The 25,750-nt window shown below is 52.5% G+C and overlaps 1 protein-coding gene across 11 annotated transcripts in view; it reads right to left on the minus strand.

Moving 5' to 3' along the window:
* MEGF11 (multiple EGF like domains 11) overlaps positions 1-25,750 on the minus strand; it is a 313,791-nt gene that overhangs the window by 11,155 nt on the left and 276,886 nt on the right. For 6 of the 11 annotated variants that reach the window (XM_079125641.1, XM_079125642.1, XM_079125637.1 and 3 more), the window contains 11 exons: positions 18,669-18,789; positions 17,514-17,677; positions 16,472-16,574; positions 11,941-12,087; positions 11,480-11,614; positions 6,962-7,090; positions 5,812-5,940; positions 5,210-5,338; positions 4,532-4,660; positions 2,885-3,121; positions 1,287-1,405 (listed from right to left, as the gene is read on the minus strand). In XM_079125641.1, coding sequence (XP_078981767.1) covers positions 1,287-1,405; positions 2,885-3,121; positions 4,532-4,660; positions 5,210-5,338; positions 5,812-5,940; positions 6,962-7,090; positions 11,480-11,614; positions 11,941-12,087; positions 16,472-16,574; positions 17,514-17,677; positions 18,669-18,789 — 1,542 coding nt within the window. The remainder of the gene's footprint in view (positions 1-1,286; positions 1,406-2,884; positions 3,122-4,531; positions 4,661-5,209; positions 5,339-5,811; positions 5,941-6,961; positions 7,091-11,479; positions 11,615-11,940; positions 12,088-16,471; positions 16,575-17,513; positions 17,678-18,668; positions 18,790-25,750) is intronic. The other 5 variants (XM_079125643.1, XM_079125639.1, XM_079125645.1 and 2 more) reach the window with 4 other exon arrangements.

Genomic DNA, 25,750 nt, shown 5'->3' on the forward strand with positions numbered 1-25,750 from the left:
TCTCTAGCTCCCAGGTCTTCAAACAAGTCTAAAGCTAAAGCTGGGAACAGGGGTCTGAGCAAAAGGGACATACAGAAAGTGGTCAAACTGGTAGATTGGACTGTGTATGGGGTTGATGGCCAGACTTTACCAGTGGGCCTCCAGGCACCCCACACACAGCTCTCCTGTTTATAGGAAAACAGACTGAGAGTGGCTAGAGGATGTTGCCTTGACTGTGGTTGCTTGAGGCTGTACAGTCTTTATTACCATTGCTGTTGGGTTCAGGCTCCAGTACTCTAAGTCTGTGGACTGGTGGTCATTCTCCACAGGGCAGACAAGGAGGTGGGATTCCTCGAGCTCCAGGTCAGTGGCCTGGAATATGAAAGCTATGCTCCTGCCCCAGGATGGTTGTTACAGGAAGCCAGGAGTCCTAGGATTGCTCACTTCTCCAAATGGCCCTGCTGGGGTGTGTGTGTATGTACATGCATGTATGGGCACATGCATAGGTCAGTGTCAGGAGGTGTGTAGCATGAACCCATCACACCTTGTCCTTGGGGCCATTTTGTTCTCCTTTCTCTCTCCTAGTGCCTGGTCACATACTAGCACATTAAGGGGGCACACTCATAGTATCTATAAACAGATGTGCTGGGACAGCCCTGCCCAAAGGCCTGTGACTAAGAACATCTTGATTTGCCATTGGCCAGGGTTTTGCTGGGAGCTGTCAGAAAAGGCCCAGTCCAGGAGAGTGCATATCTGCCCAACTCCCTGTTGATGTGAACACTGCCTTTGGCTGATGTTTGAGTTACACATCTCTTATGTTGGTTCAGATTGCAACAAATGGGTGTGTACTGATGAGATGGTATGCCCAAATTCCAAAGACCTGAGTAATGGTATATTGTGCTGGTTGCACACATGGTATTGCTAACATTCTGTAGTGGTATGTGGTAGGTATTATAGTGTTTTGATTGTGTATTGATGTTGACAAAAATGGCTATATGGAATATACATGGTTATGTGTGACAAGAATGCTACATATGATGATTACACGACTTGATACCAATTGGTTACACACAGGGTACAGGGTGTTACATGGAGTGATGCTGGAGTTGGTTACACGTGATGCCTGCTAGTTACAGGGCACTTGGCTCCACATGCATGCTCTCATTACATGATTCAGTGTTTACATGTGCCACGAATACCAAGGCTGCTCTTAATGAGTTGGTTCCATGTGGACCCTCCACATGGGCAGAGGTGAAGACTAAATGAGAGAACAGTGGATGGGGGCTGAGGAGTTAGGGGCCCGGTACCTTGGTGGGGCTGTTCCTGTCCAGAGTGCTGGCCTGGCTGGTGGCAGGCCCCCCGCACGCCAGTGCGTGGTAGCTGGAATTGGAAAAGCACTGGGCATGGCTGCTACTTTGAGACAAATCTGGGAAGAGAACAAGGTGCCATATTCCATCACATACCTTCCCTTGGCATTACATCCCAAAAGTAATGCTTGGGCTGGGCAGCCTTGAGAGTGCCCAGCAAAGTGAGATTCCCCCTCCCCCAGCTTCCTGGATCCACTACCCTCTGGAAATCTGGAGAGCCTGGTTTGCCACCTCCCTCATGCCGGCCCTTCTGCAGCTTGCAGGATGCAAGTCAGGCTCACCAGTGTGTAGAGGGTGGCACTGTCAGCTGGAGCCAGTTGCGGAATATTGGCCCTGATGGTCTCACATGTCCCTGAGTTGCTATTTAGAACTGGGCTGACCTTTTCCTGCCTCCCCCTAGGGTCAAACTCCATAAAGAGAAGCCCATTCCTCTTGTCCCCAGCTCTTTTCTCTGGAGGATTCCATGACCTTTCCACAGGGCTGGGGAATTCCAGGGGAATGGTATGGGAAAACCCAGCCAGCCTTGCTCATTATGGTCAGAGAAGAAAACCCCCAAATCTCTGTGGGCTTGGGCATTCATCAGATGATGTTGACGTTGGCTGAAGCACGGAGGCTAGGAGTTCTTTGAAGGCAGGGGCTGCACCTGGGCCACCTGTCTATCCTGAAGCCCCTAGCTTGAAGCTGGCATATAGCAGGTGACAGCAGGAATAGCTGAAGTTCTGGGTTCTGTAAGTACAAGGTGCAGGAGGCTGTAGGTCAGCCATAAGCCGTGGAGGCAGCTGCAGTGAGCCATCATCCTGTGCTCACCCAGTCAGGCCCAACCTCTCCTGAGGGTTAGAAGCATTTTCAGAGCATTTTGGCTTCTAAAGTTTAGCTAAATATGAAGCATAAAGCCTTATCTCCAAGGCAGCTGTCCAGGGTGACCCAGGATCCCCACACATACGCCGACTTGGACTCTGAGGGAGAATGCCCATTGGAGTTGTTACCACATCAGTGAACAGACTGGGTGCTCATGTGCCTGTCAGAGGGACATTGTCCAAACCCTCAGATGTCTCCCAAGTCAGGTGTCACCCTCTTCCACTGGACTCAGGGAAAGTTGGCCTGAGGCTATCACCAGGAAAGCTGAAATGGACAGGGCCTGGGCACTAGAGCCCAAGGCCTGGCATGCAGGGTGCAGGTATGAGGCTGGGAAGACATTCTTCTGGAGAGCTTAGGAAAGCTACTGCTTAGTATAGGTCACCCCCCACCCCCTGGGCTGAAGCTTAAGATGAAGCTGTGGGGAAATGGGAAGAGGCTACCAAGCATAGCTGCTCAAAGTTGGGGGTCCAGGAAATTAAACCATTTAGAACCCCATGAACCTTTTCAGGTGGGTTTCTGCTTCCCACTCCTATCTGGGGGTAACCACACCCAGACCCAAACACCAGCCGTGCAGGCATAACCATCTTCAATAAACCCAGGTGTCTGCAAGGATGCTGTGCGGTGCTTCCTGGTTGTGTGTGTGGATGGGGAAGAGGGAATGCCCAGGGCATAGCCCTTACCTGAGAGGGAGTAGTCAGTGCTAGTCATCCTCATGGCGGGCGTATAGGAGACACGGGGAGCCAGGTCCCGGCCCTTCTCTTTCTGTCGCCGCCTGCGCCAGGCAAACAAGCCCAGCAGTACCACGATGAGGAACAACAGGAGGACAATGCCCGTGACAGCACCCACTGAGTGCCGCTCTGCACCCAGAGCTGGGCTGATCTTGGTGTAGGGATTCAGCTCTTCCATCATGAGGGCAGCTGTGGGCAGAGGAAGGGCCTGAGCTGGTCCTGCATGCTCTTCAGATCTCCCAGACTCCTTTAGCCCTCTAGTGGTAGGAGACCTGATACTGGTGTTGGCCCTTTTCAATCCCTTGTGACCCCACCCTCACAGTTCCTCAGTTTCTCCTGAAACGTGACGGAGTCCAGGGTCATGACAAGGAGCAAATGTAACTGTGTGTGGTTGTGAAACAAAATAATGTTTATTGAGTATTTTATTGTGTTCCAAAAATGAGTTAGAGTTACCCATTTAACCTTTGTGGCAGCCCTATGAAAAAGGGATTATTTCATCCCTTTCCACTGATGAAAAAGTGAGTCACCAGAAGGTTAGGCAATTTGCCCAACATCAAACAACCAGTAATTGGCAGTCAGGAAAAACTGGACTCAGCTTCTTTCCCTGCTCACCAGCTTTGTGACTTTGTGACATAGCCCACAGTTGGCTCGCTTGTAACGAGGGACAATAATCTCACCTTCCCCAAGGGGTTGTGAGCACCCAATAATAGACTGGCAATGAAAACTGGGAGCACTGCACCTATGTGCCTGGGATTACTGCTCACAAGATGCCTCTCAGATATGTGTGTGGTTTGCCCCACTCTATGCTAATGCTCAGTCTGGGGGGGCCATCCTGCCTCCCAGCAGCATCTAGACCCCTCCTTGGCTGTGGGTGCTGACTGAACAGAGCTGGCTGACCTTACCGGGGAGGAATGTGTGCTGCATTATTCTTCTCAATGATATATCCTCAGATGGCAGTGGAAACATGGCTTCTGGTCCCTTTTCTGTAATGCAGGTAATTGAGAGCCTGTTCTCCCCCATGTACTAAACCAACAACCATATAATCCCTTACAGGTTTGCAGCACTTTATAAAAGGTTCTATGTACATTAAGCCACCATGAGTGGAGTACTCACATGTGCTAGGTGTTTGCTGAGTCCTTTGCTTAGTGTCTCAACTTGATCCTGTCAGCTGCACCATGAGGTGTCATCTGACTATAGAGCCGGAGTCAAGGTGGTGCCCCTTGGCCTCCAGAGGAATCTTGTGTCATGGGGCAAGACAAATCTCTTCCCACTTTGCATGTGGCATACAGGCCCAGCAAAAACAAATGACCTACCTAAGGACACCTGGCAGGTAATGGCAAAACTAGAACTTTGCAGATATTCTGACTTGGTCTGGTGGCCTCTCCATAACACTGGCTTGTGGTTACCCTTGTTTGGTTCATAAGAAACTTGCCAAAGATGAGCAGAGAGAAACCGAGTCTACCTACTGATGTCTGCCTCCACTCTCCTCCCAAATGTGAGTAAAGGGAAGTATCCTTTAAAAACACCAGCTAGTCCAGCTGGAACTCCATGGAGACTCCATATAGTCCCTGCTCATACACCCTTTCACCTGTGCATTACCTTGGTCACATCTGATTCCTTTGAATCCAGGGCTGCAATAGCAGGTGCCAGTGACGTGGTCACAGGTGGCATTGTTCATACACTCACAGAGCTGCTGACACCCGTAGCCAAAGGTTCCTGGGGCACATCCTGCATGGCGTGAAGAATGTGGGTAGACAGTGAGATGCAGCCACTCCCCACCCCTCCCATTCCACAGGGGGCACCTAGAGCAACAGGCTAGTTCTGTCTCATGCAGAGTGAAGCTTGTTTAACTGTGGGCTCCCATTGTGTTTTGTTTAGATATTAGGGGTGGACAGAGCACTTTTAGTCCTGAGTGGGGGGATACGGGGTAGGACCCACTCACTCTACTTCTTCATGCAACACATTTAAGGGGCACTGTCCATGTGCCAGGCCCTGAGCTGGGTGCCATAAAGACTTCAAAGAAAAACCAAGAAGATCCTGCCTTTCTCTAGTCCCTTATTGCCCTTCAGGCTCCCAATGCCCTCCCCCTGGAAATGGAGGAAGAAACTCTTCAAGCAATGTGTAGGTATGACCTTTGGCCTTTTTCCTTAGGAGTTACCTCAAAAGCCTTAGCAGGGAGAGCAGAACCCTGAATGAGTGGACCTTGGAGGAGGATGCTTCCCCTGTAGGAGGCTGGGGCCTGGCACTGACACCCAGGATCAGGGTGGGGTGGCTTACTCTGCTCACAGTGTTGCCCAGTGAAGCCTGTGCGGCAGGTGCACTTGCCGCTAATGTGGTCACAGCTGGCGCCATTCTGACACTGGCAAACACGTCCACAATCTTTCCCAAAAAATGCTGCTGGGCAACCTGGAGAAACAAGACCTCTGGTCACAGGAGTTTCTGCAGAGTCAGGACAACTGCAGAGGTGCAGCCGGGACCAGACCTTCTTCAGCCTCCTCTTTCATGGAGCACAGGGTAGACTAGTGAGACCCTAGACCAGCACCATCTCCACATGCTCTACTCTCAAGGGACAGAAGTGGGACTGGGTAGTCCTTCCTTCAAAGGGGCCTTGGAATCAGAGGCCAGGCTCAGATCTCCTTGTTGTAGCCATAGGCTGCTCCACTCCATTGTCTAAGGAAGGTTTGGTCTTTGTGACTGCTGGGGTACAATAGCCCTGACCTTCCAGGACTTTGGGCCTGTGAACCCCAGTCCATTTAGGCCCTGGGGCCAGCTTCTTCCCTCCCTCTGTTCAGTCCTGGACTATGCTCACGGTGGCCAGTAGGCCGCAGCATGGGATTGGGAGTTGCTGGGAGGCTGGGAGGCCAGGAGGCGGGGCTTACGCTGTGTGCAGAAGAGTCCGGTCCAGCCCGGAGTGCAGTGGCAGGCCCCGTCCTCAGCGCTGCAGCTCGCCCCGTTGTGGCAGCTGCATGTGTGGAAGCAGGCAGAGCCCCAGAACCCAGGTGGGCAAGCTGGGGGGTGGGTGGGATGCAGAGGGTGAGGGCAAGGCAGAGAGGGGCAGATGGAAAGGGAGAGGAAGGGGAGCACATGTCAGAGCCAAGAGGCCAGGGTGGAGCCGGGTGACATTTCTTGGCTTTCAGGGGTGTGATGCACTGTTCCCAGATTGCCTCAACTCACTTCTTAGCCTAGTCACCCAGGATTTCCACTGAACCCAGATTCTCTGCCCACTCTCCTGGTCCTCTCCTGGTCAGTGCTTGACTCAGCATGGCTCCAAGGGCTCCTGGGCATCCCCTTTCTAGGGGCTGACTGATTTGAAGCACGTGAGTAAACACTGGGGCTTACAGTGTGTATACTATGTGTACTACCTTTCTGGTGAGGGTGGGGACTTGCCCAGGGCAGGGCCTGACTCTCCTCTTTTGGCTGGTGAGCTCAGGAAGGAGCCTGAGCGCCCTGAAGAGAATGGAATTCCCTCAGGTCACACCATCTAACTGGGACCACTTATGGCTACTGGCTTGGTCTCATCCATCAGAGGAGGAGCTCCATAGGGCAGGGGCTGGGTCTCTGTCCTTAGATTGGGGGTCCCCTGGAGAGGGGATGTTACCTTTGAGTCAGACTAGGTGCATCTTACATGAACAGCCTCTATAGTGCCCTGTCCAGGCTTGTGGTGCCCAAAACACCATATTGGCCCCACAGAAGCATGCCAGTCCTTGTCCTCTCCTCCCCAACCAAATGCAGGGGCTGCCCCTCACATAGGTGCTAATGGAGTATTAACTCTCAAAATTAATAGCTTTAGTGGTATTGTCAACAATATCAATATCTTTAATACCAGCAATTAAAATATTACTTGTCCATCCTAGTAATTTCTCGTGTTAGCTATAGAGCTAAATGGGACTCAGGTGCATGTTCCTATCTACAGAAGGAGATCTTGTCCCTGAAGGTGGAGGTGCCAGAGCAGAGAGGTTCTTGGCAATAAAGTAAGTTTCAGGGACTGACCCTAGAGGGGGAAATTCCTGGGACGGGGCCACAGCTTACCTTGTGAGCAGTCCTTGCCAATCCATCCAGGAAAACACTGGCAGGAGCCATCGATGGGGCTGCAGGTCCCATTGTTGGCACAGGAGCAGAGCTGGGCACAGTCCTGCCCAAAGTGCCCTCCAGCACATACTGTGGGCACAGGGCAGCCTGACACCTGTCCTCTCCCACACTCCTAAGACCACCACCCACAGCTGGGCCACAGCCATGACCATCCCAGGTCATGGATCTGGATGCGAACTACCCGCCCTCGGCACCCCCATCACCCTTCTCTATTTGTACAGAAGCGGGTTTCCTCTCATGGTTTTCCTCTTCAGAAGGCTCTGTTATCCCTTTTGATAGGGACAGGCTGAGGCCACAGAGGTAGAATCACTTGACTTAGGTCTCACAGTCAGGAAGTGGTGAGGCTTTACCCCTCTGGACTCTTGGTCTGGTGCCCTGAGCTGCTCCCCAGCCTGCAGCCTGCAGCTTTGCATCACCAATCCCCTAGCCTCGGGGACAGAGGATGCTTATAGCTGGAAGGAGAGGGACAAATGCAGTGTGGCAGGTCTGTCTGTAGTTTGCCTGCTGGAGGACTGGCCCTACTGTCTGTCCCTGTGCACATGTCCTCTAACCTGTTCCTCAAGCTTCAGCCTAGTGTCCTCCTCAGGAAAGCTCTCTGTGCCCAAAGGCCCCGTTTGCCTCTGCACTCCATGGCATTTCTACTTTGTCACCTATAGGGTTTTGGTCACAGCCTCTTCCTCAGGAGTCACTCCTTCATCTTGGAGGAAGGACTGGTTTCTTTAATCAGACTGTAAGCTCGTTAGTACGAGGTCAGTCTGAGTATTGATTGGGTACCTACTAATCTCTGGTTTCCTGCAGTCCACCCCTGCCCCCACTTCCTCCCAAGCTCCGCTCTCCTCATGGCACTCCTATGCTCTGCTCACACAGCTTCAATGGCGCCCCATTGCCCCAGAAAGAAAACTCAGCACTAACCTACCTCACCTGGGTTGTCCTGGACTACCCTCATCTCTCCCACATCGCACTTTCTAAATGCACCTAGGCCTTTCCTCTGGATCCTTGTTTAAGCTGTTGCTTTTCAAGGTTCCCTGACCCTTGTGTCCAGCTGTGGACATCCTACCTTGCCTTGCAAGATTCATCTTAAATGTACCTCCTCCATGATTCCTGTGTTACTACTAGACTGCTAGTTGTTCCTCAATACTAAGTCTCTTCCTTTGAACTAGAATCTTGAGTTTTGGCTGCACTGTGGCCACCTGGAATGGAGACTTAATTCCTAGGACTCCTGAACAGGTAGGTATGGCCATGGGACTATAGTCTGGCCAGTGGTAAGCTCTAAAGAATAAAGAGTCTGGACTCTGACATCTTGCTCTGTAATCTGCCCTGATATTCCCCAATGGCCTACTTGTAGATCTTTTCATTTTTAAAAAATACATGAAGGAAATAATGCTTATTATATTCAAGCCACTTATTCTGGATTTTTATAATACTTATATCTGAACTCAATCCTAACAGATTCACCCCTCTTCTCTGTTCTGGGTGGCTATGACCTTGTTTGAGTCTCCAGGTAGTTTCTTTCCTAGTCTTCTATGAGACTTGTGAGCCTGTTTCAGGTCAGGCCTAGGCCCCACCCACATCTGTGTCCCCTCTAAAGCCTGGAAAGACAGCAGGTGATCACAGCACGATGACTGAATGTATGGAAATAAACTGGGTGCACTTTCTCACTACTTGCTTCCCAAGTCCTGCTGGGATAGGCTGAGTTCATTAGGCTTTGAGGGCAGGGAACGTGGCTCTCATGTTTTGCTGTACCTGAGTGTCCAGCACACTCTTAGGAAATGTTCCAAAATGCCCAAAATTGTTCTTGGGAGCAGTGACCTTCAAGAGGACCCTACTGTGATTGACAACTGTCCCTTTAAGCTCTTCTCAGTTTAACATGCTCCTTCCAAAACCCAGTTCCAGCAGCCCAACTGAAGGAGGCTTGCTTTCACCCTTACCACGGGAGGGCAGCTCCTGAATCCAGAGGCCCTCAGGTGACTGAGACACACGGGGATCAAGGACTTGAAGACAAGTGGCTTCCTGGGTCAGGTCTCTCAAACCTTGGCTGGCACCCTCTCCTTTCCACCACACTGCCTCATGTTGCCAGCCCTTCCCCAGTCAGATTGTGAGTACCTGGTGGCCAGGATCTGTATTCCCTCTGCCTCCCCTGGGCATGGTTAGTGACTGCGACACAATAAAGGCAGCATTGGTAGCCAGACTCTCCAGTCCAAAACCTTGGATTTGGGTTCTAGTTTTATTCTGTGTTCAACAAAAATACATGTGGAATTTATATGCACCACTGTTCAAAGTGCTTCACAAATATTACTTCACTTAACCTTGGAATGTTCTCATTATTAGGTATTCTCATCATTCCCCATTATTAACTCCACATGGCAGATGAGGAAATGGAGGCACTTAGAGGATAAGCAACTTGCCCAAAGTCATACAGCTAGAAAGTTCTACTACTTACTGATTAAGTACTTTTGAGCAAACCGCATCACCCCTCTAAGGGTCTCTGTTTCCTTATCTTTGAAATGGGGATGAGAAGGCTCAGCTATGGGCAGGCTGGCTGACCCCGGGCCCTGTGCTTCCTTTAGCAAACACCTTATCTCCTTCCCAGGAGGTCACTGCCAGAAGGCAGGCACAGATCCCACCTGTGTGCAGTTCAGCCTCTTCCTTCAGCTTCCTGAAAAGTAAGTCGCTTAGACTCTTCTTCCCTGTCTTGAGGAGGTGTTTTTTGGGGGAATCCATACCCAGTCCTGGCTCTGTGGGGTGTCTGAGCAGCTCCATTCCCCCACCCCCAAAACAACTCTGAGCTTCTCTGACCAGACAGTCTTTGAAGTCTTTCTCACATGCACAAGGCAACACGTTCGCCCTCAGAGCTGCTAATGCGATCGTCTAATACATTAATTGGTTGACTTCTTAGTTGAATCAAGAGTAAGGGTGCTGGAGAGAAGGGAGGGGCTGGTGGAAAGAAAACATCTGGTTATATTTAATCTATGTTTAATGATTCTGCAGAAGCAGTGTCTGTAATTTGTAACTCACTGGAAAGCCAGTCATTAGAAAGTGTCAGTTCAATTTTTTACAAGGTTTGAGGCTTAACCAGGGCAGTTGCCATTAATAGCAAACTCTATTAGATCTATATGTGGAAAATACTCATTAGGCCAGTGGGCGATAAATCAGACAATGCAGGATGCAAGAGTTACTCCTCGGCGGGTTAGGTCCTAATTTAGACCAGACCTATCTGTATTGACGGCCAGGTCTCCTATGTTTAATAAGTAAACCTCAACATGTCAGGTGATGATTGAACTGTCCTAGGAGGGCTGCAAGCAAATGAAACTGTCACATATGTTTCCCTGGGGCCCAAACTTCTCATGACCTCAAAGCATCATGGAGTAAACTTTCCACTCATACATATTAACGGCCCTGCAGACTTAAATAGCCCAGCTCAGCAGTGATTATTCATCAAAAGAATGGGTTCCCCTGGGAGGTAGTGAACTCTCAGTCAAGAGAAGTATTTAAGCAGAGACCAGATGAGATTCTTGCTTGGGTGACCTTGAAGTTGCTTTTAGCTCTAAGTTTATATTATCCTAAGATCCTTTCACTCCTTATGGGTTAGAGTGCAAATTCTGCCAGCTGGTGTTCAGAGCTGTTCTTAAGGCCCCCGCCTGCTTTCCCAGCCCCCTTTCCCATCTCCAGCTGCCACCTCCTTCTGCCACTCCCTATTGCTGGGTGATAGCAGGTCCAGGCCTGTGTTCTTTTTCCAGGCGGTTTCCTCCACCCAGAGTGCCTCTCTTCCTTCTCTCCCTCACAGACTAAAGCCCAGCTAAGTCCTGCACATTTTTATGAGTGGCATTAAACCACTGGTACTTTGAAATCAACCATGGTGACACCTGCAAGTGTCACAAAGTGAGGCAGTTCCCCACAGAACTGTATAGCAGCACACCAAAGCCAAGTAATCTTTCCTCTGCACGGTGGAGTGAAGCGGCACTGGAGTTGATGTGAAGCATTCCGAGGCTGATAGGAATGCGTGTGGAGAGGGACTGGTAATGCCCACCTGAGCTCACGGGAGAAGGGCTGCGATATTGCTATCTCCAGCCAACACCAGAACCGACTCCCATGCTCTCCCAGAGTCCTCTGCCTTAACCACTTGACACTCCACATGAATCAGCTGATGCCTGTGGGGGATCTTTTTTATGCTTATTTCATCTTTCATCCCCTTGGTGTGGGTGTTGGAGCCAGGATTTGTTTCTGCCGCTTGCTAGCTGAGAGACCACAGACTTGTCATTTAACCTCTTTGAGCCTGTTACTTTAACTGCATGATGACTTTGTCTCATACCATGCAGTGCTGAGTTTTTGGAACTGAGCCCTGAAGAGGGAAGAAGCTGCCATCATAGAATAGGAGGCGAATCCCAAGCCCTCTCTTTTCTGTCTCTTCCCTCCCAGGACCCACCTCCCTGCCCTGTGCCTTCCCCTTGGTGACAGTACCTTGGTTGCAGAGGGCTCCGGAGAATCCTGGGAGGCACTCACAGAGGCCACTGATGTGGTGGCAGGGCCCACTGCTGTGCACGCAGAGTGGACAAGGCTGGGTGCAGCCGTGGCCATAGAACCCAGGGGGGCAGACTATGGGTGAAGGGGAGATGGGGGTCAGCAGCCCAAGGGGCCTCAGAAGGTTTGGCCACCCCTCCCATCCCACATTCTATGAAGAGAGGCCCCTCCAACATTTGGGAGAGCTACATCTTCCCCACACCTGGGAGGGCCCATCCCTTCTGGAAGGGAAGAATGGTGGTCTGGTCCAAGGGGCTAGGCTGGGCCCTGAACTGGGGACAGAAAAGCCAGTGCAGGGAGAGAGGGGACCGAAGGGAGGGGAAAGCAGGGGACTAACTCCAAGAACCCAGACTCCCTCAGGTAGGACCAACTGGGTCTCTGAGGCCAGGTCACAGCCTTACTTCTCTGGCACAAGGGTCCTCGGAAGCCAGGGGCACACTCGCAGCTCCCGTCCTCTGGAGAGCAGGAGCCCCCGTTCTCACAACTGCAGGAGATGGAGCAGTTGGGGCCCCAGCGACCCGGTGGACACGTGCTGTCACAGCGGATGCCTGTGGGCCAGAGGCAGACTCCGGTCAGTAGTGAGAGGGGTGAGGGTAGAGGAAAGAATGGATGGGGTGGACAATGCAGTATGAAGAGGCAGAGGCAAGCACAGTGCAACTGGGAATGTGGAGAAGAAGCCCACTGCGGGTGCGGCTGGTTGGGGAGAACTTCCAGGAAGAGGCGAGGCCCAAACAGAGTTCTAAAAGACAAGGAAGAATTGACCAGGGAGAGGAAACAATGCTTGCAAAGAGCAGAACCAAGCACCACATCTTGAAAGAACTTAAACATAGCACAAAGGGCCTGAACCAGAAAGTTCAAAACAGGGCACAGCAGGAGATGAAATTGTGAAACTTAAGAAGGGACCAGATGATGAAGGGCCTCCTCCATCTCTGACACCTTAGCTGGCGCCAAGGACGGGCCTGAGAGAAACCGACTCTGGGCAAGTGAGTGCCTTCATAGGGGCGCTGGGACTGGAGCTGAGCTACTTGCCCACTTGTGTTGGCCCGAAAGCTACTGGTCCTTCCTGGGTTCCAGCCAACCAACCCAGGCTCAGAGAGCGGGTGAGCTCTTTTCACATTCTTTTGACCATAGTCCTCAGTACAGTAAATATTTTATATCATATATATACATACATATGAAAGAAACCAACTATTTTTTTAAATGCTAGTTGTAACCCAAGAAATTGATTTAATGACCCTCAAGTTGACGAACAGCAGCCTACAGGGGAGTAGATGAAATATCTCAATAAGAAAGAAAGCCCTGTGCAGTTTTTTAAGCTCACATATTTCCTCTGAAATATGTGCCGCAGCGATTTCAACCTGAAGGCGAAGATGGAATTTTAAAAGGCCTGAGTCTGGATGTGCAGCTCTGGGGTGGGGTTTCCTCCCTGGCAGGAAGGCTTCCTGGCTGGCAGCATTTGGGGAAGGGGAGGCGGGGCCCAGAGGCTGGCTGGGCTTTGGAAGGTGAACATCAGAGGCGCCGAGAGGGGCAGAATTAGTTTAAAAACCATGTCTGCCTTGTTATAAGGACAGGGACTGTGAGGAAAAGAATGAAAGCAGGAGAAAGACGCTCAGACCCAGTGAAGAGTCAGCCCTCGCAGCAGGAGAGCAGAGGGACCAATTTGGAGGCAGCTGGAATTGCACAGACCCACCTGGCTGCGGGAATGGGGGGACGCGCAGGCTTTCCTCACCCTCAGTCCAGCCGGCACGGCTCTCCCTCCCCGGAATGCCTGTTTTGAAGCAGGGCGGTGGAGGTGGGGGTAGCGGGGGGAAATTTCACTCCGAGAATTGGGTTGGGGGCAGCCACATTTGCCACCTTTTTCCCCTTGAAGATGGTCTCTCTCGTGGAGTTTCAAGTAGCCGAGAGGAGAACCCTGTGCAGGCATCATCAAGCAACTTCGGCCTGGGGAAGGGGAAATCTCGAAGTTGTTCCAGGTTTGGGATACATCTCCAAGTTTCCCCTCCTCTAGGCACAGCTGTTCCTCAGTATCCATGAGGGATATCCAAATCCGAGGACGCTCAAGCCCCTTATGTAAAATGGCATAGTACTTGCAGATAAGAAAATGTGAAATACAAGAAGGAGCACACATCTTCTCAAATACTTTCAATCTCTAGATTACTTACAATACCTAATACAATGTAAATGCTATGTAAGGTCTGTATGCACTCGATACAGATACAATTTGGTTTTTTAAATATTTTCAGTCGGTCGGTGGTTGAAACCTTGGATGTGGATCCTGTGGGTCCAGAAGGCTGACTGCACACGGAAAGTTGTGATCTGCCCTGAGGAATTCCTTCGCCTGTGGTTCATGAAAACCCTGCTCCACACTGCGGGTGGAGGACCTTGCTGCTCCTCAGGAGGCATGCTGGGCGGGGCAGGGTCTGGCCCTGATCCCACCTGTGCACCGAGTGTTCTTTGCAGCCTGACCACAGCAGGTGTGTCACACAGACACTGCCGTTTTCTAAAGCCATATAAGATTGTGATCCACTAAACAACGCTCGCAGAAGTGCCACCGAGTTCATGACAGCTTGTCGTTCCTGTGTTTTCTGCAGTTATTGGCTGTTAAAGGTATAGCCACTTCTGTGTGTGGGAGCCTCAGAGTGTTCGCGTCAAGAAAGAATCCTAAACTGGGAGCCACGAGTGTGTGCTGCTGATGCTCAGACTATATAGGTGGTGGCAAGGTCCCACTGGGTTCCAGGATTTGGCAAGCATTATATTCTGGGCCTGGTTCTGGGGGAGTAGGGCTCCTGTTTGAGGTCCTGTGTGTCCTAAGAGCTCTTTGGAGCTTAAAACATTGGCACTTCAGTGGGAAGAAGTGTCAAAGTGGCCTCCTGTGGGAAGTGCCCAGTACCAGAAGGGACTTACTGGTGCAACCAAAGGGCCTGGCCTTGTCCTTGTGGAGGCTCCCAGCCACAGCGTCTAAAGAAGCAGCTTCATCCATTACCTTCTCCAGGTCCCCATTTTCCCCACAGTTGAGCAGGGATAATAATCCCCTTTTCCTTCTTACCCATGGAAATCCCATTAGCTTAGTTTCAGGAGCCCTCCCACCCCTCACAAATCTATGCTGATGAGTAAAGGATCCCTATGCTGTGATCATAGCTCATGCCATGGGGCCATGGGGCCAGCCACTCAACATCCCACATCCCTTGGGCTTTCAGGAAGCCTTCCTAGATTCTGCCCAGGCATCCAAACATCTGTTTGATAGTGGCATACAGCTTTGTTTCTGTTACTTGAATGTTTTATATGCATGATGAATCCTGCCAACAATCTGAAGGTAAGAATCAAAGCTTACTGATAGTCCAGCCCTGATATCTAGGCACTCCTCACGGGCAGAGGTGCTGCCTCAGTCATTTGGTGCCCAGAATGGTGTTCGACACATAGTTGGTACTCAGGACTGGTGCTGGATTTTGCCATTTTCTGCTGAGCCTATGTCAGTGCTGGGCATGAGGCAGCTGCCAGATAAAGCCTTGGTAATTGCTTGAGTCAATAAATGCTACTTGAATGAGTTAATGGCTCTCCCAAGGATTGAGATCTTGCATCTACCATCCTGTTGGCACCTGTGTCTTGAGACCCTGGGAAGCCCCCTTTCCTCAACTGTAGTTTAAGAAGGCTGGAACAGATAATCTTTAAAATCTATTCCACTTCCAAGGGAGAAAGCATGTATGGTCACGAGCCAGCTTCTTTCAGTCTATTTCAGTAAGCATTCAGTGAGCACTTATTATGTGCAGGGCAAAGTGAATGAGGCATAATGCCAGTCACAGATAGCTGTGGCTTGTGGAAGAACAAGGAGACACAGCTTGGGGCACACCAGAACCTACGCTGAGCCAACACGTGAGCAAATAGCCAGAGGCTGGGAAGTCAGCCCTGACTTCTCTTGGGTTAGGGGTGGGTGGGATGGGCTCACGGAGTGGGAGGCCCATGCCTGCACCCGCTCCCCATCCCTTTCTCTCCTTGGCCTCCTTATGCATGACAAACTTCAGGACATCAATCGCTTCTTTGAAAAAATGTCAAGACCACCTTTGGGGAAATGAGCTTTAGAACAGCAGAGGCCTTGTGGAAAGGTTGTCCATCAAAGACAGAATTTTTAAGCACCCAGATGTCATTAAAATCTGATCAGTTCACTTGAAATTAAGGCAATGAAAAATTAAAGTGGATTTCCATTTGGTTCTCACCGAGGGGACCAGGCTGGAGCCTCCTCCCACATTGAGGGGCAGCAGTCAAAAGGGCAGGGAGGTGCTGGCCAGGCCTGTCCCAGCCCTCAGGAGCTTTCTGGCTGTGGAGAACAGAAGCCAGGCAGCAACCGGAGGTGAATCATCTACATGAGAACTTACACTGCCAGCACCGACTGTATTTCTTTCTCTTTGCTGTTCCCCACCTTGGGACCTGCTGGTGGGTCCATTCACACAACGTGCTGTTCTGAGCACTTTCTCCTGCGACCAAGGATGGAGGACACCATGCCAGATGAGAGCCGGGCTCAGGGAACTGCACCGGGGTGTTGGGATGGAGGGAAGCAGATGGGCTCACCTGTGCCTAGGAGCCGGGCCCAGGATGGGTGCAGGGGTCGAATTCTGGGGCAGGGCTCCAGAGAATTCCTTGTCCCCTTCTCCATCATATTCTCTATTAACAGACTGAGCACCTACACCCACTGTCTGTCCGTCTGATTTCGTGTGTGTGTGCTGGTGTGTCCCTAGCTCCTAGAATAGAACCTGTACATCGTGGGTGTCAATGAATGTCTGCTTACTTGAATGGAATATAGAACTGGAGCCCAGAGCAGAAAGTAGGAATGCATATTCAGGAAACAAGAAGAAAGGAATTGGAGGAGCAAAGGATCAGCTAGAGAACACAGGAGTCCAGCTTCACAGGACCTGGGTGGTGGCAAGGCAGGGGCGTTACCTGTCCATCCAGCCAGGCAGCAGCAGTGGCCTGTGACTGGATCACAGCCATCGGCATGGCTGCAATCACAGCGTTCGCTGCAGTTCAGCCCAAATGTGCCATCCTGTGGAGAAGAGGGTGACAGGGAGATGATCAGACCTAGACTCCCAGAGGTACACACATTTCTATTGGCTCTGGATGACAGAACCAAGCCATAACCCCATAGGATACAGAGACAGGAACTGGGGCACAGTGGGGGTGCTTTTGTAATCAGGGATGAATAGGGCCACAAAATCACTCCCAAGAATTATTGGTTGCATTAACAGGCATATGAGGTTTGGAGAGAGGGAGGTGATGGTCCTGCTCCATTTTTCAATGAGTAGGCTCAGAGGGCTATAATGGTCATTAACTAAAATTGTAACCGAAAAGGCACTTTGCTAAACAGGACACATAGATCACATGTGAGGAACAACTATGATTCATTCTTTGTTATTGGGAAAAAATGGTAACCATTTTAATACCTCATTTCTCTTAATCCTCGCAATACTATGAGATGCTTCCATTATATTCTCACTTTAAAGATGGGAAACAGGGTTGGAGAGATGAAATAACCCACTCAAGGGAATAGTATGTGGCAAAGGCAGGATTTGAACCCAGGACCTCAAGGCCCAATCTCATTCAATTTCACATCAGTTGGTTTAACAGACTAAGATTCAGAGAAAAAGTGTGGGTAGTGACGTTGGATAGTGCTTGGCTTAGTTCCCTACACCCTGACCATGAAAGTAATGACTGGGAACCGGAAGGAAGCTTAGATGCTTGTCTACCTGTCCTGGTCCTGCTGGGGGCCATTATGCAGCTGCTTTAGGGTTCCGGTCAGTGGGCCAGTCCACTAATGCTGCTTACCCAGAGCAGCAAGGGGACAGCGATGCTGTTGATAGAGAGAGGGCCGAGGCCCACGGTGGGACGGTGGCCACGGAGAGCTCAGGTCCCCCACCACGCCCCGTGCTCTCCTCTGTGGAAAGAGCACCCCAGGCCCTCCCGCACCTCCCACCCCGGCACTCACCGGGCAGGGCAGTTCACAGGTGTCTCCCAGCCAGCCCGGGGTGCAGGAGCAGGAGCCATCCGAGGGGCTGCAGGCTGCCCCGTGGGCACAGGCGCAGCTCTCGTTGCAGTTCAGGCCCCAAGTCCCGCTGGGACACGGCAGGGTGCAGTCCACACCCTGCCACCCTGAGGGGAGGGAACAGGCGTCACTTCTCCCGCCTAGCGCGGCTTGCTGCCCAGCTCTCTGTGCAGCATCCCACCGACCTCTGCTGCCCTGTGTCTGGGTTAGAACCCGCACAGCTGCTCAGAGGGAGAGCCAGGCTGACCCCAGGCACCCCTGCCTGGCCCTGAGGCTTCTGTTACAGGCAGAAGGTCCCACTCGGGACGGAACCAGCTCAGGTGAGGAGCATTTTCTTCCCCAGGGTGAAGCTGCAGACTACCTGTGGGCCCTCTGGTGGCAGGACAGTCCAATTTATATTATTTTTTGGGGGAGGGCGGGGGCGGGGTTCTGGGGATTGAACCCAGGGGTGCTGGGGTGCTTAACCACTGAGCCACATCCTCAGTCCTTTTTATTTTTTATTTCAAGACACAGAGTTGCTAAGTAGCTTAGGGCTTTTCAAATTGCTGGGGCTGGCTTTGAACTTGTGAACCTCCCCCTCAATCTCCTGAGCTGCGCCGCCACGCCCAGCTCAATTCCTCATTTTGAGGCTGGTCGCTGACTTCTACCCTCAGATTGACTCTCCCCTTCCCTCCTCTGTTCCGTGACACAGGGTGGGAAGACCACTGCAGCTGGCTCCAGGTGGGCTTGTCAAGGAAGACCTGGCCCACAGACTAGGTGGGGAGTGGGAGAGAAGCCAGCCGGGGCCTCCTCCTTTTCCTGCCAGGGCTTTGGCAGTGGCCGAGCGTCCCTCTGTCCATGTCCCAGTTTCCACAAGGTAAGCCTCATACCCAGGCCCTGGGACTGCACCTTCTCCTTTTGTCCCCCCACCCCTAGGTGTTGACATCCTTGCCCACCTTCTCCGTGTGCTCTTGACACCTGGAGAAGAACCTCTTTATGACATTCCTGCTATTGACAACCCTGGCTGGAGCCTAATCTGCGGGCAGGTGGGGAGGAGCAGCCTCATCTGACCCCTCAACTGGCAGCCACCTGGGTGGGGCTTGGGAGAGAGGGCATTACCTTCCTTGCAGGTACAGGAGCCGTCTATGGGGGAGCAGGTGCCGCCATTGTTACAGCTGCAGACAGATGAGCAGTTGGGGCCATAGGTCCCTGCTGCACAGGGAACTGCACAGACCTCTCCCTGGAAAGACAGTGAACTTTGGCTCCGAGGTTTTCCTTTGCTGGGTGGCCGCGGTAGGCAGGATAATGTTCCTGCCACCCAGCAAGAGGTCCCAATCCCTGGAACCTGCAAATGTGTTACTTTTCAAGGCAAAAGGGACTTTGTAGATGTGACTCAGAACCTTGAGAGGGGGACAGCAGTTGGGATTGTTCAGGTGGGCTCATGAGTCCTGAAAGGTAGAAATGACGGAAGAAGGTTGTGGGGAGGGACAGCCTGCAAGCCGTCCCTTCACTTTGAAGATGGAGGAAGAGGCTCAGGGTGGGATGCAGCAGCCTCTGGAAACTACCATCAACCTGTTTACAGCAGCAGGAAACAGGTACTGGGATCCTACAACCCCAGGAACTGAGCTCTGTCAACAACCGGAAGCAGCAGGAACCAGATTCTCCCCTCAACTCTCCAGAAGGGAGCCCGCCTGCCAATGCCTTGGCCTCAGCCTGAGGAGACCCACACGGACTCTGACCCACAGAACTGCAGGATGAGAAACTTGGGTTGTTATAAACCACGACATTTGTGGCAACTTGTTACCACAACAATAGAAAACGAATACAGTAACCCAGCAGTTGGGATGGAGTCCGCCTCCAGACTGGGGCTGTAGGGTAGGCAAAGCCCTGGGGACCTTGACCCCATGAGTCTGCATTAGGTCACAAGGGCACAGCACTTAACCTTTGCCTTTCTATCTTATGGTATTCTTTTCACCAACACTGTGACACAAATAGCTGCATCCGGTCGCCTTTGGCCTGAAGCTCTGAGAAGCCAGGTGTGGATGACAACGGGTCACGCGAGCTGAGCTCCCAGCGTCATGCACCACAGTCTGGACACGGGAGCTCTTGTCTCAGCATCCTTCCCACTGCACAGATAAAACAGGTAACTAACTGCCAAGGCCGCAGAGCTGAAATGGTTGATCTCCTGAACTGGGGCTGGCTAAGTATAACCACCTTTCCCCGGTGACACCAACCAGTTTTCCTGGAGCCAGGATTAGTAAGCTCATGAGAAGAACCAGGTGAGGTGTAAGGGAGGAAGAGGACTGAGCAGAGGAGAGGCTGACCCGAGGTGGCCGCAGCAAAGGCCTCTGCTGACCTTCTAGGAAGCTCCAGGGCAGGAACAGCCCCCAGTCTCCACCAGTTAGGGGAAGGAGGGACAGCCCTCGTACTCATCGGTTATTGGCTCTTGTGGTCCTGGTCACATGGGTGTGACCCCCAGGTGGGACGGCTGTCTGCGAGGGCAACTGTAGAAAAGCCTCAGCTGGGAGCCAGACTTTGCAGAGTGCCTGGGTGGGAAGGGCGAATCTGGGCAGTGCCCCCTGTGTCTGTTGCCCAGAGAGAGGGGGCGCCATTAGCTCTGAAAAGAGTTCAGGGCAAGATACTGGGGAGGGGAGGAGTGCGGACATGGGGACCTGGTGTGTGGACATGGGGACCTGGACCCTTGAGGGCTGGGAGCGCATGGTGCCCGGGCAGAGGCTGTCCAGGTGGAGAGAGCGTCGTGGACGGGAGCGCAGAGGCCCCAAGATTGGAACGTTTGAGGGGTGGCTGAAGGGGGAGTCTGTGTAGGGAGGTGTGGAGGAGGTATTTTAAAGGGGGGGCTGGGGATCTAGAATGACAGGAAATGGTGTTTGGCCTTTCTTCCTTGAGTCCCCCCAAGACATGCCTTCCCACCTTGGGAGACTGGGGCTGTCTGCTCTGGGGCCTGTGGAATTCTCATTTCCCCTAGTGAATGGCTCCAGCCGCTTCTCAGGCCTCATGTCTAATCTTACGGTGAGACACACAGCACATCTTGGGCCAGAAGACAAGAGCTTATCTGGGTGCCACTGGCTGTGTGAAATTGACTAGTTTACTGCCCCTCTCTGAGCCTCAGTCCCAGTATGTGTAAAATAGCAGGCCTGGAGTAAAGGGGCTCACTCTCAACTCTGAGGGTCCAGCACCTGGCTTCACCTCCCTTAGGCCACAGAGAGACCAGAGGATGTGGGCCTTTGGCCAAGGGGAGGTTCCTGGTCAGCCCTCTGCTCTGTCCCATGGGCACAAGCTACCTCAGGAGGAGGGACTAGGAGTGCCAGGCCTGCACATAAGGCCCTACCGTCCCACTCCTTCCCCTGCCAGATCCTGGAAGGCCTGGCCAGCTGGAGTCTGTCTCCAAGACCATAAACAGCCCATAAAAACACGCTCACACCGAGGGCCTGGGCCTGGGTGCGAATCTCAGGCACGGTGTGCGCCTTTCTCTGCATGGTCCCAGCCTCCTCATGCTTGTCCTCAACCCGATCCCCTGTGGGCCCAGCTAGGGGTCTGCCGATGGGGACAGGAAGCCGAACACCAGCTTGAGATGCCTGCCACCCAGAACACCATGTCAGGGCATGGCTTCCCCCTGGAAAGCCTCAGGAGGCCACCAGCTGGGAGGGCTCTCTGCCTCAGAGCAGAAAAGAGAGACTCAGTGGGGACAGTGAGTTACCCAGGGCCCCACAGTGTGTCTGTTAGCAGTGACATGCAGAGGGAGAAGCGGCTCTGCAGTCCCGAGAGGCACAGAGCCAAGTGATCATAGGTGGCCTCTCCCAGCCTGCTCCACACCAGCCACCCTGCTGGGACTCGCTGAGCCTCGGTCTCCACATCTGTGAAATGGGACTCATGTCCCTGTGCATGGAACTGTTAGGAGGATTAATTAGTTTGTATTTGTGAAGCAGGTTGGTCGGTGTCCGTTGGGTAGAAAACACTATAAAAACTTATCTGCAGTGGGACACAGTGGCACACACCTATGATCCCAGCTACTTGGGAGGCTGAGGCAGGAGGATCTCAAGTTCAAGACAACTAAGGGAGACTCTCAAAACAATGAAAAAAAGAAGGGCTGGGGATGTAGCTCAGAGGTAGAACACCCCTGGTTACCAAATCCCCAGTACCAAAACAAAACTGATGCATGTTACAGCATCTCCTGTTAAAAGCATACGCGAAAACTTTGGAGGTCTAAGCAGAAGGCAGCTCTGGAGGAGAGAGCCACTCCTGGTGCTGCACGGGAGGGGAGGCAATGCTCTGGGGCAGGAGAGATGGGTCCGTTTTCCTGCCCATCTCTCCCATGTGCCCGGCTCCCGGTTCCTGTCCTTGCACGGGTTGCTACCACATACCAACAACCTTGGGGGACCCAAGGACTACTCCCCAAGGGGCTGCACTTGCTAGTTCCTACGGCACAGAGTCCAAGTGGGGGAAATGTGGCTACTAAAGGGGGAGCTGAATATCACTGGCTTCCAGCACTCCCCTTGCCCTCCCGTGTCCCAGTGTGGCCCCCTGCCTCACTCCAACACCTCAACAAGCACAGGAACCATCAGCTACACTTGCCCAAACCCCCTAACTTCTAGCCTCTGACCTGAGGGCAGGGCGGCTGGTGACTGAGTTTCCAGCAAGCGGATAACTGGCCTCTCTCTCTCCGGGTGTCCTATCAGCCCTGCCCACCCCAGAGCTCCCTCACCTACCATCTGGTGTGGCCTCCTTGGCTGTGGGGACCACTAACTGGCCTTAATCCTGATGATCTATGTGAAGTCTGAGTCTGAGAGGCTGATGTCAGTATAAACATAAAGACTGGCCTTGTGTTCGCGATCCTCCTGCCTCAGCCTCCCAGATGTCAGTGTCAACATCAGCACGTGCTTGTGTAGCCAGGGCACGGATGGGTGTGTTTCTGCGCCGTCTCTGGCATGGCTATTTTCCATCTATTTAGATTCAGGAAGAAATTTGTGACTCCTCACACCTTTGCCCTCATCTCTTCCCGGGCGCCCTCTCCTGCCCCCTGACCCTATCCTGGTGGGAATGAGATGTGCACACAGCAGCCACCATCCTAGCACCCTGAGGCCCTGTGGCTCACATTCCTGCCTCCATCCAGGGGCCCTGAGCTTGGGGAGATGGATCTGGCTTTATTTACACCTAGACTCTCAGGGCTTGGGACCCTGCTGGTACATAATGGACCCTCAATACATGTTTAATCGAAATGAGTTGTTTGTGTATACACATTGGCTTTTACCGTGGACAGAAACAGAAGGACTAGCACTTTCCATATGCTTCTGTCTCATGCCAGCCAATTCAACAAATGTGTGCTGAGTGGGACCAGTGCTGAGCCAGCCTGCTACAGGCTCCAGGGGCACCGAGGGGCCTGGGGCCCAGACTCTGCCCTTGGGCAATGTGTCGGTCCACTTATTTACTGCCTGCCCTCTCCAAGAAGACTAGAAGCTTCGGGAGAACTGCTACCTCATCTGCCTGGGTTGCCCCAGCATCCCCAGCTGAGGTCCAGCCACAGGGCATAGGAGTTACGTAAAGGAATGAGCAAGGGCCCTAGCAGGCGGGGAAGCATGGGAAGCCGAGTGCTGTCCGGTCTGAGGAGTCCCTTGCTACCACACTGACTCTGAGCCTCCCTGGAACTCTTGTAAACAGGGAAGGACAGGCCAGATCCCAGTCTGTGGCTCCATGCCTTGCCCCAGCACCCTGCCAGCTCTGCCTAGCCAGGCGGAGGCTGAGAAGCACAGCCAGGACGTTCTCCTGTCGTCTTCTAGAGCATTTGCTCAAGGAGACTCTGAGCCAAATGGGACCTGAGAGGTGATGGCACCCAGCCAGAGCCACAGGGCAGAGATGCACGTACATGCTACTGCTCCCAGGGCACCGGGAGTCCAGTGCCTGCCCCAAACCAGCCCTGCGTTCATGTCTGTGGATCTCTCCTCCGCTCAGAGATGAAGTCGGGCACTTTGCATTTGGCATCTCATGTTCTGCATGGCCAAGACCCTCTGTCCACTCCACTGCTCCAGTCAGGCCCGGCCCCTAAAGTCCTTTATCGAGGCTGTTCCCCAAGATTACCACCATCCAGGATTTCCACACATCTTGCTGGAAGGCAGTCTTCTCTCTGATGGACACGTGATAATGCCAGGGAACACACAAGCTTTGCTTTCTTTATCAAGCATCTGTGGTCATTAAGGTCAACCAGTATTCCCAATTTTTCACCACCCCAGACCCTTTTATTATCCTCTGCCTGCAAAAACTCTCAATTTGGAAGATACTGCTGTCACTCTGTGCTGGTGTCCAAGGCCAGTCAAGATTTGGACAGGTACGATTTGGCCAGTGACCATGACCTAGAAATTCCTATGATGTCACCTATGCAATCAGAGCTTCTGATCGTTCACATTACCCTGGTCTAACACATCGAGTTAGTTTAATTCTAATTAAGAGCATAATAAAGTCTTTGGTGTTTAGTTAGCCTCATCGTGGGTAATGGAGGGTTTCCTGTTGGTTTGGGGAATGTTCAAACCTGCTCCTGGCAACCTGTGGCAGCCTTTGCAGCATCTGGCTGGGGACCACTGACTGTGTCATCTCTAAGGACCCTGTGGCTCTCCCTAGGAGCATCTCCCTGCCTGGAGTCGGGTCTTGGCCCCAATGACTGAGGAAGGGTGAGTCGTAGGCCCAGGGATGGGGACCCCTCCTGGCCCCCTACGAATGACACCAGCAGGGTGGCCACCTACTCTGCTAATGCCCAGCCTGGTCACTCCTGTCCTAATGGTGTGGAGAAAGCCTATGGTTCCAGAGCTGGAAGGAACTCTGGGAACCACCTGGTTCAGTGGCCTTGTTTCACAGGTGAGGAAACTGAGGCTGAGAGAGGTGAGCGACTTGCCCAAGAGCACACAGCCAGAGCAAGGAAAGATGGATTTGGAATTCGAATCTTCTGTCTCCACTTCTATTAGCACAGGTGTGGTGACACCTGGGTTTGCTGTCCCTGTTCTTATCATTCATCACCCAAGCACAGTAGGACAGCAGAGGACACAGCTTGTGTCTTGAAGGGCCACCCACTGAGGCCCAGAAGCACTGGCCCTTTCTCAGCACCCAGAAGGTGATGGATGCCTGGGTAATTTTCTATCCCCATCGAACGCACTTCCTCTTCCTATCCCACACCACCCCTCGCAGGACAGGGAGCCTCCACCTCCCACAGGGGCAGGTCTGGAGCTCCGGCGGGGTGATGCCTGCCAGGCCTGCTCGGCATCTGCGCTTGGTGAATGGGAGACGGATATGAACACTTCCTCCCATTCGCAGCCTGTTAATTATAGCTGCGGCCTTGGCTATTAACATCCTGAACTTGATCTGAAAGCGCCACCGGCAGAATGGAACCCTCCCAGCTGGTCCTGCTCAAGACGAGCAAATCTCTTTTCCGCCTTCACCTGGCTCCTGCCCAACATGGCGGTGCAGGCCCGGAGCCCCTGGGTAAAGAGTTATATGTTCTATTAAATTTGTTTTGAATGTTGTTTATCGAATTTTCTCCCCTGCAATATGCTGCTTTGTAGTTTGGCCCTGTTTGAGAAAATTAATCAACAGCTGGGCTTCTCATGTTGATCACCCGTTTTCCAAGCAACGTGCAGGAGGTTAATGAATATTTTCGGGGGTGGAAGAAGAATGGAAAGTGGGTGACCTTCCTTCACACAAAGGAGGGAGGCCATCGTGGGAGTTTACCTCCATGTTCCCTCAGACATGCTCTGTGGGTGGCAGGCAGTGTAAACAGAGTAGAACTGGGTTCTCCAGCTCTGGGTGAGGGTGCAGCAGGGTGCACCCGCCAGCCTATCAGGGCTCAGAAAGAGGACTTGGGGACAGCGCCCAGGGAAGTTGCACGTGTCTGCATCTTGTTTGCAGCCTGGGGTTTGAACCCAGGGCCTAATGCGTGATGGGCAAGTGCTTTACCACTGGGCTATGTCTAGCCCTTTTTGTCTTTTACTCTGAGATGGGGCCTTGCTTAGTTGCTCAGGCTGGCCTCGAACTTGCAATTCTGCCTCAGCCTCCCGAGTAGCTAGGATTATGGGTGTAGGCCACTGCACCTGCCCCACAGGTCCTTTGGTTGGAGGAGTAGGTGGGAAGAAAGGCCTCTGGACCCTGGGTCAGCGTCCAAGGGTTCAAGTGAGGCATCAGCCCTGACCCACGATAGCCTC

Source organism: Sciurus vulgaris (genome assembly GCF_902686455.1).
Source record: "Sciurus vulgaris genome assembly, chromosome: 2".
In the NCBI taxonomy this organism is placed as follows: domain Eukaryota; kingdom Metazoa; phylum Chordata; class Mammalia; order Rodentia; family Sciuridae; genus Sciurus; species Sciurus vulgaris.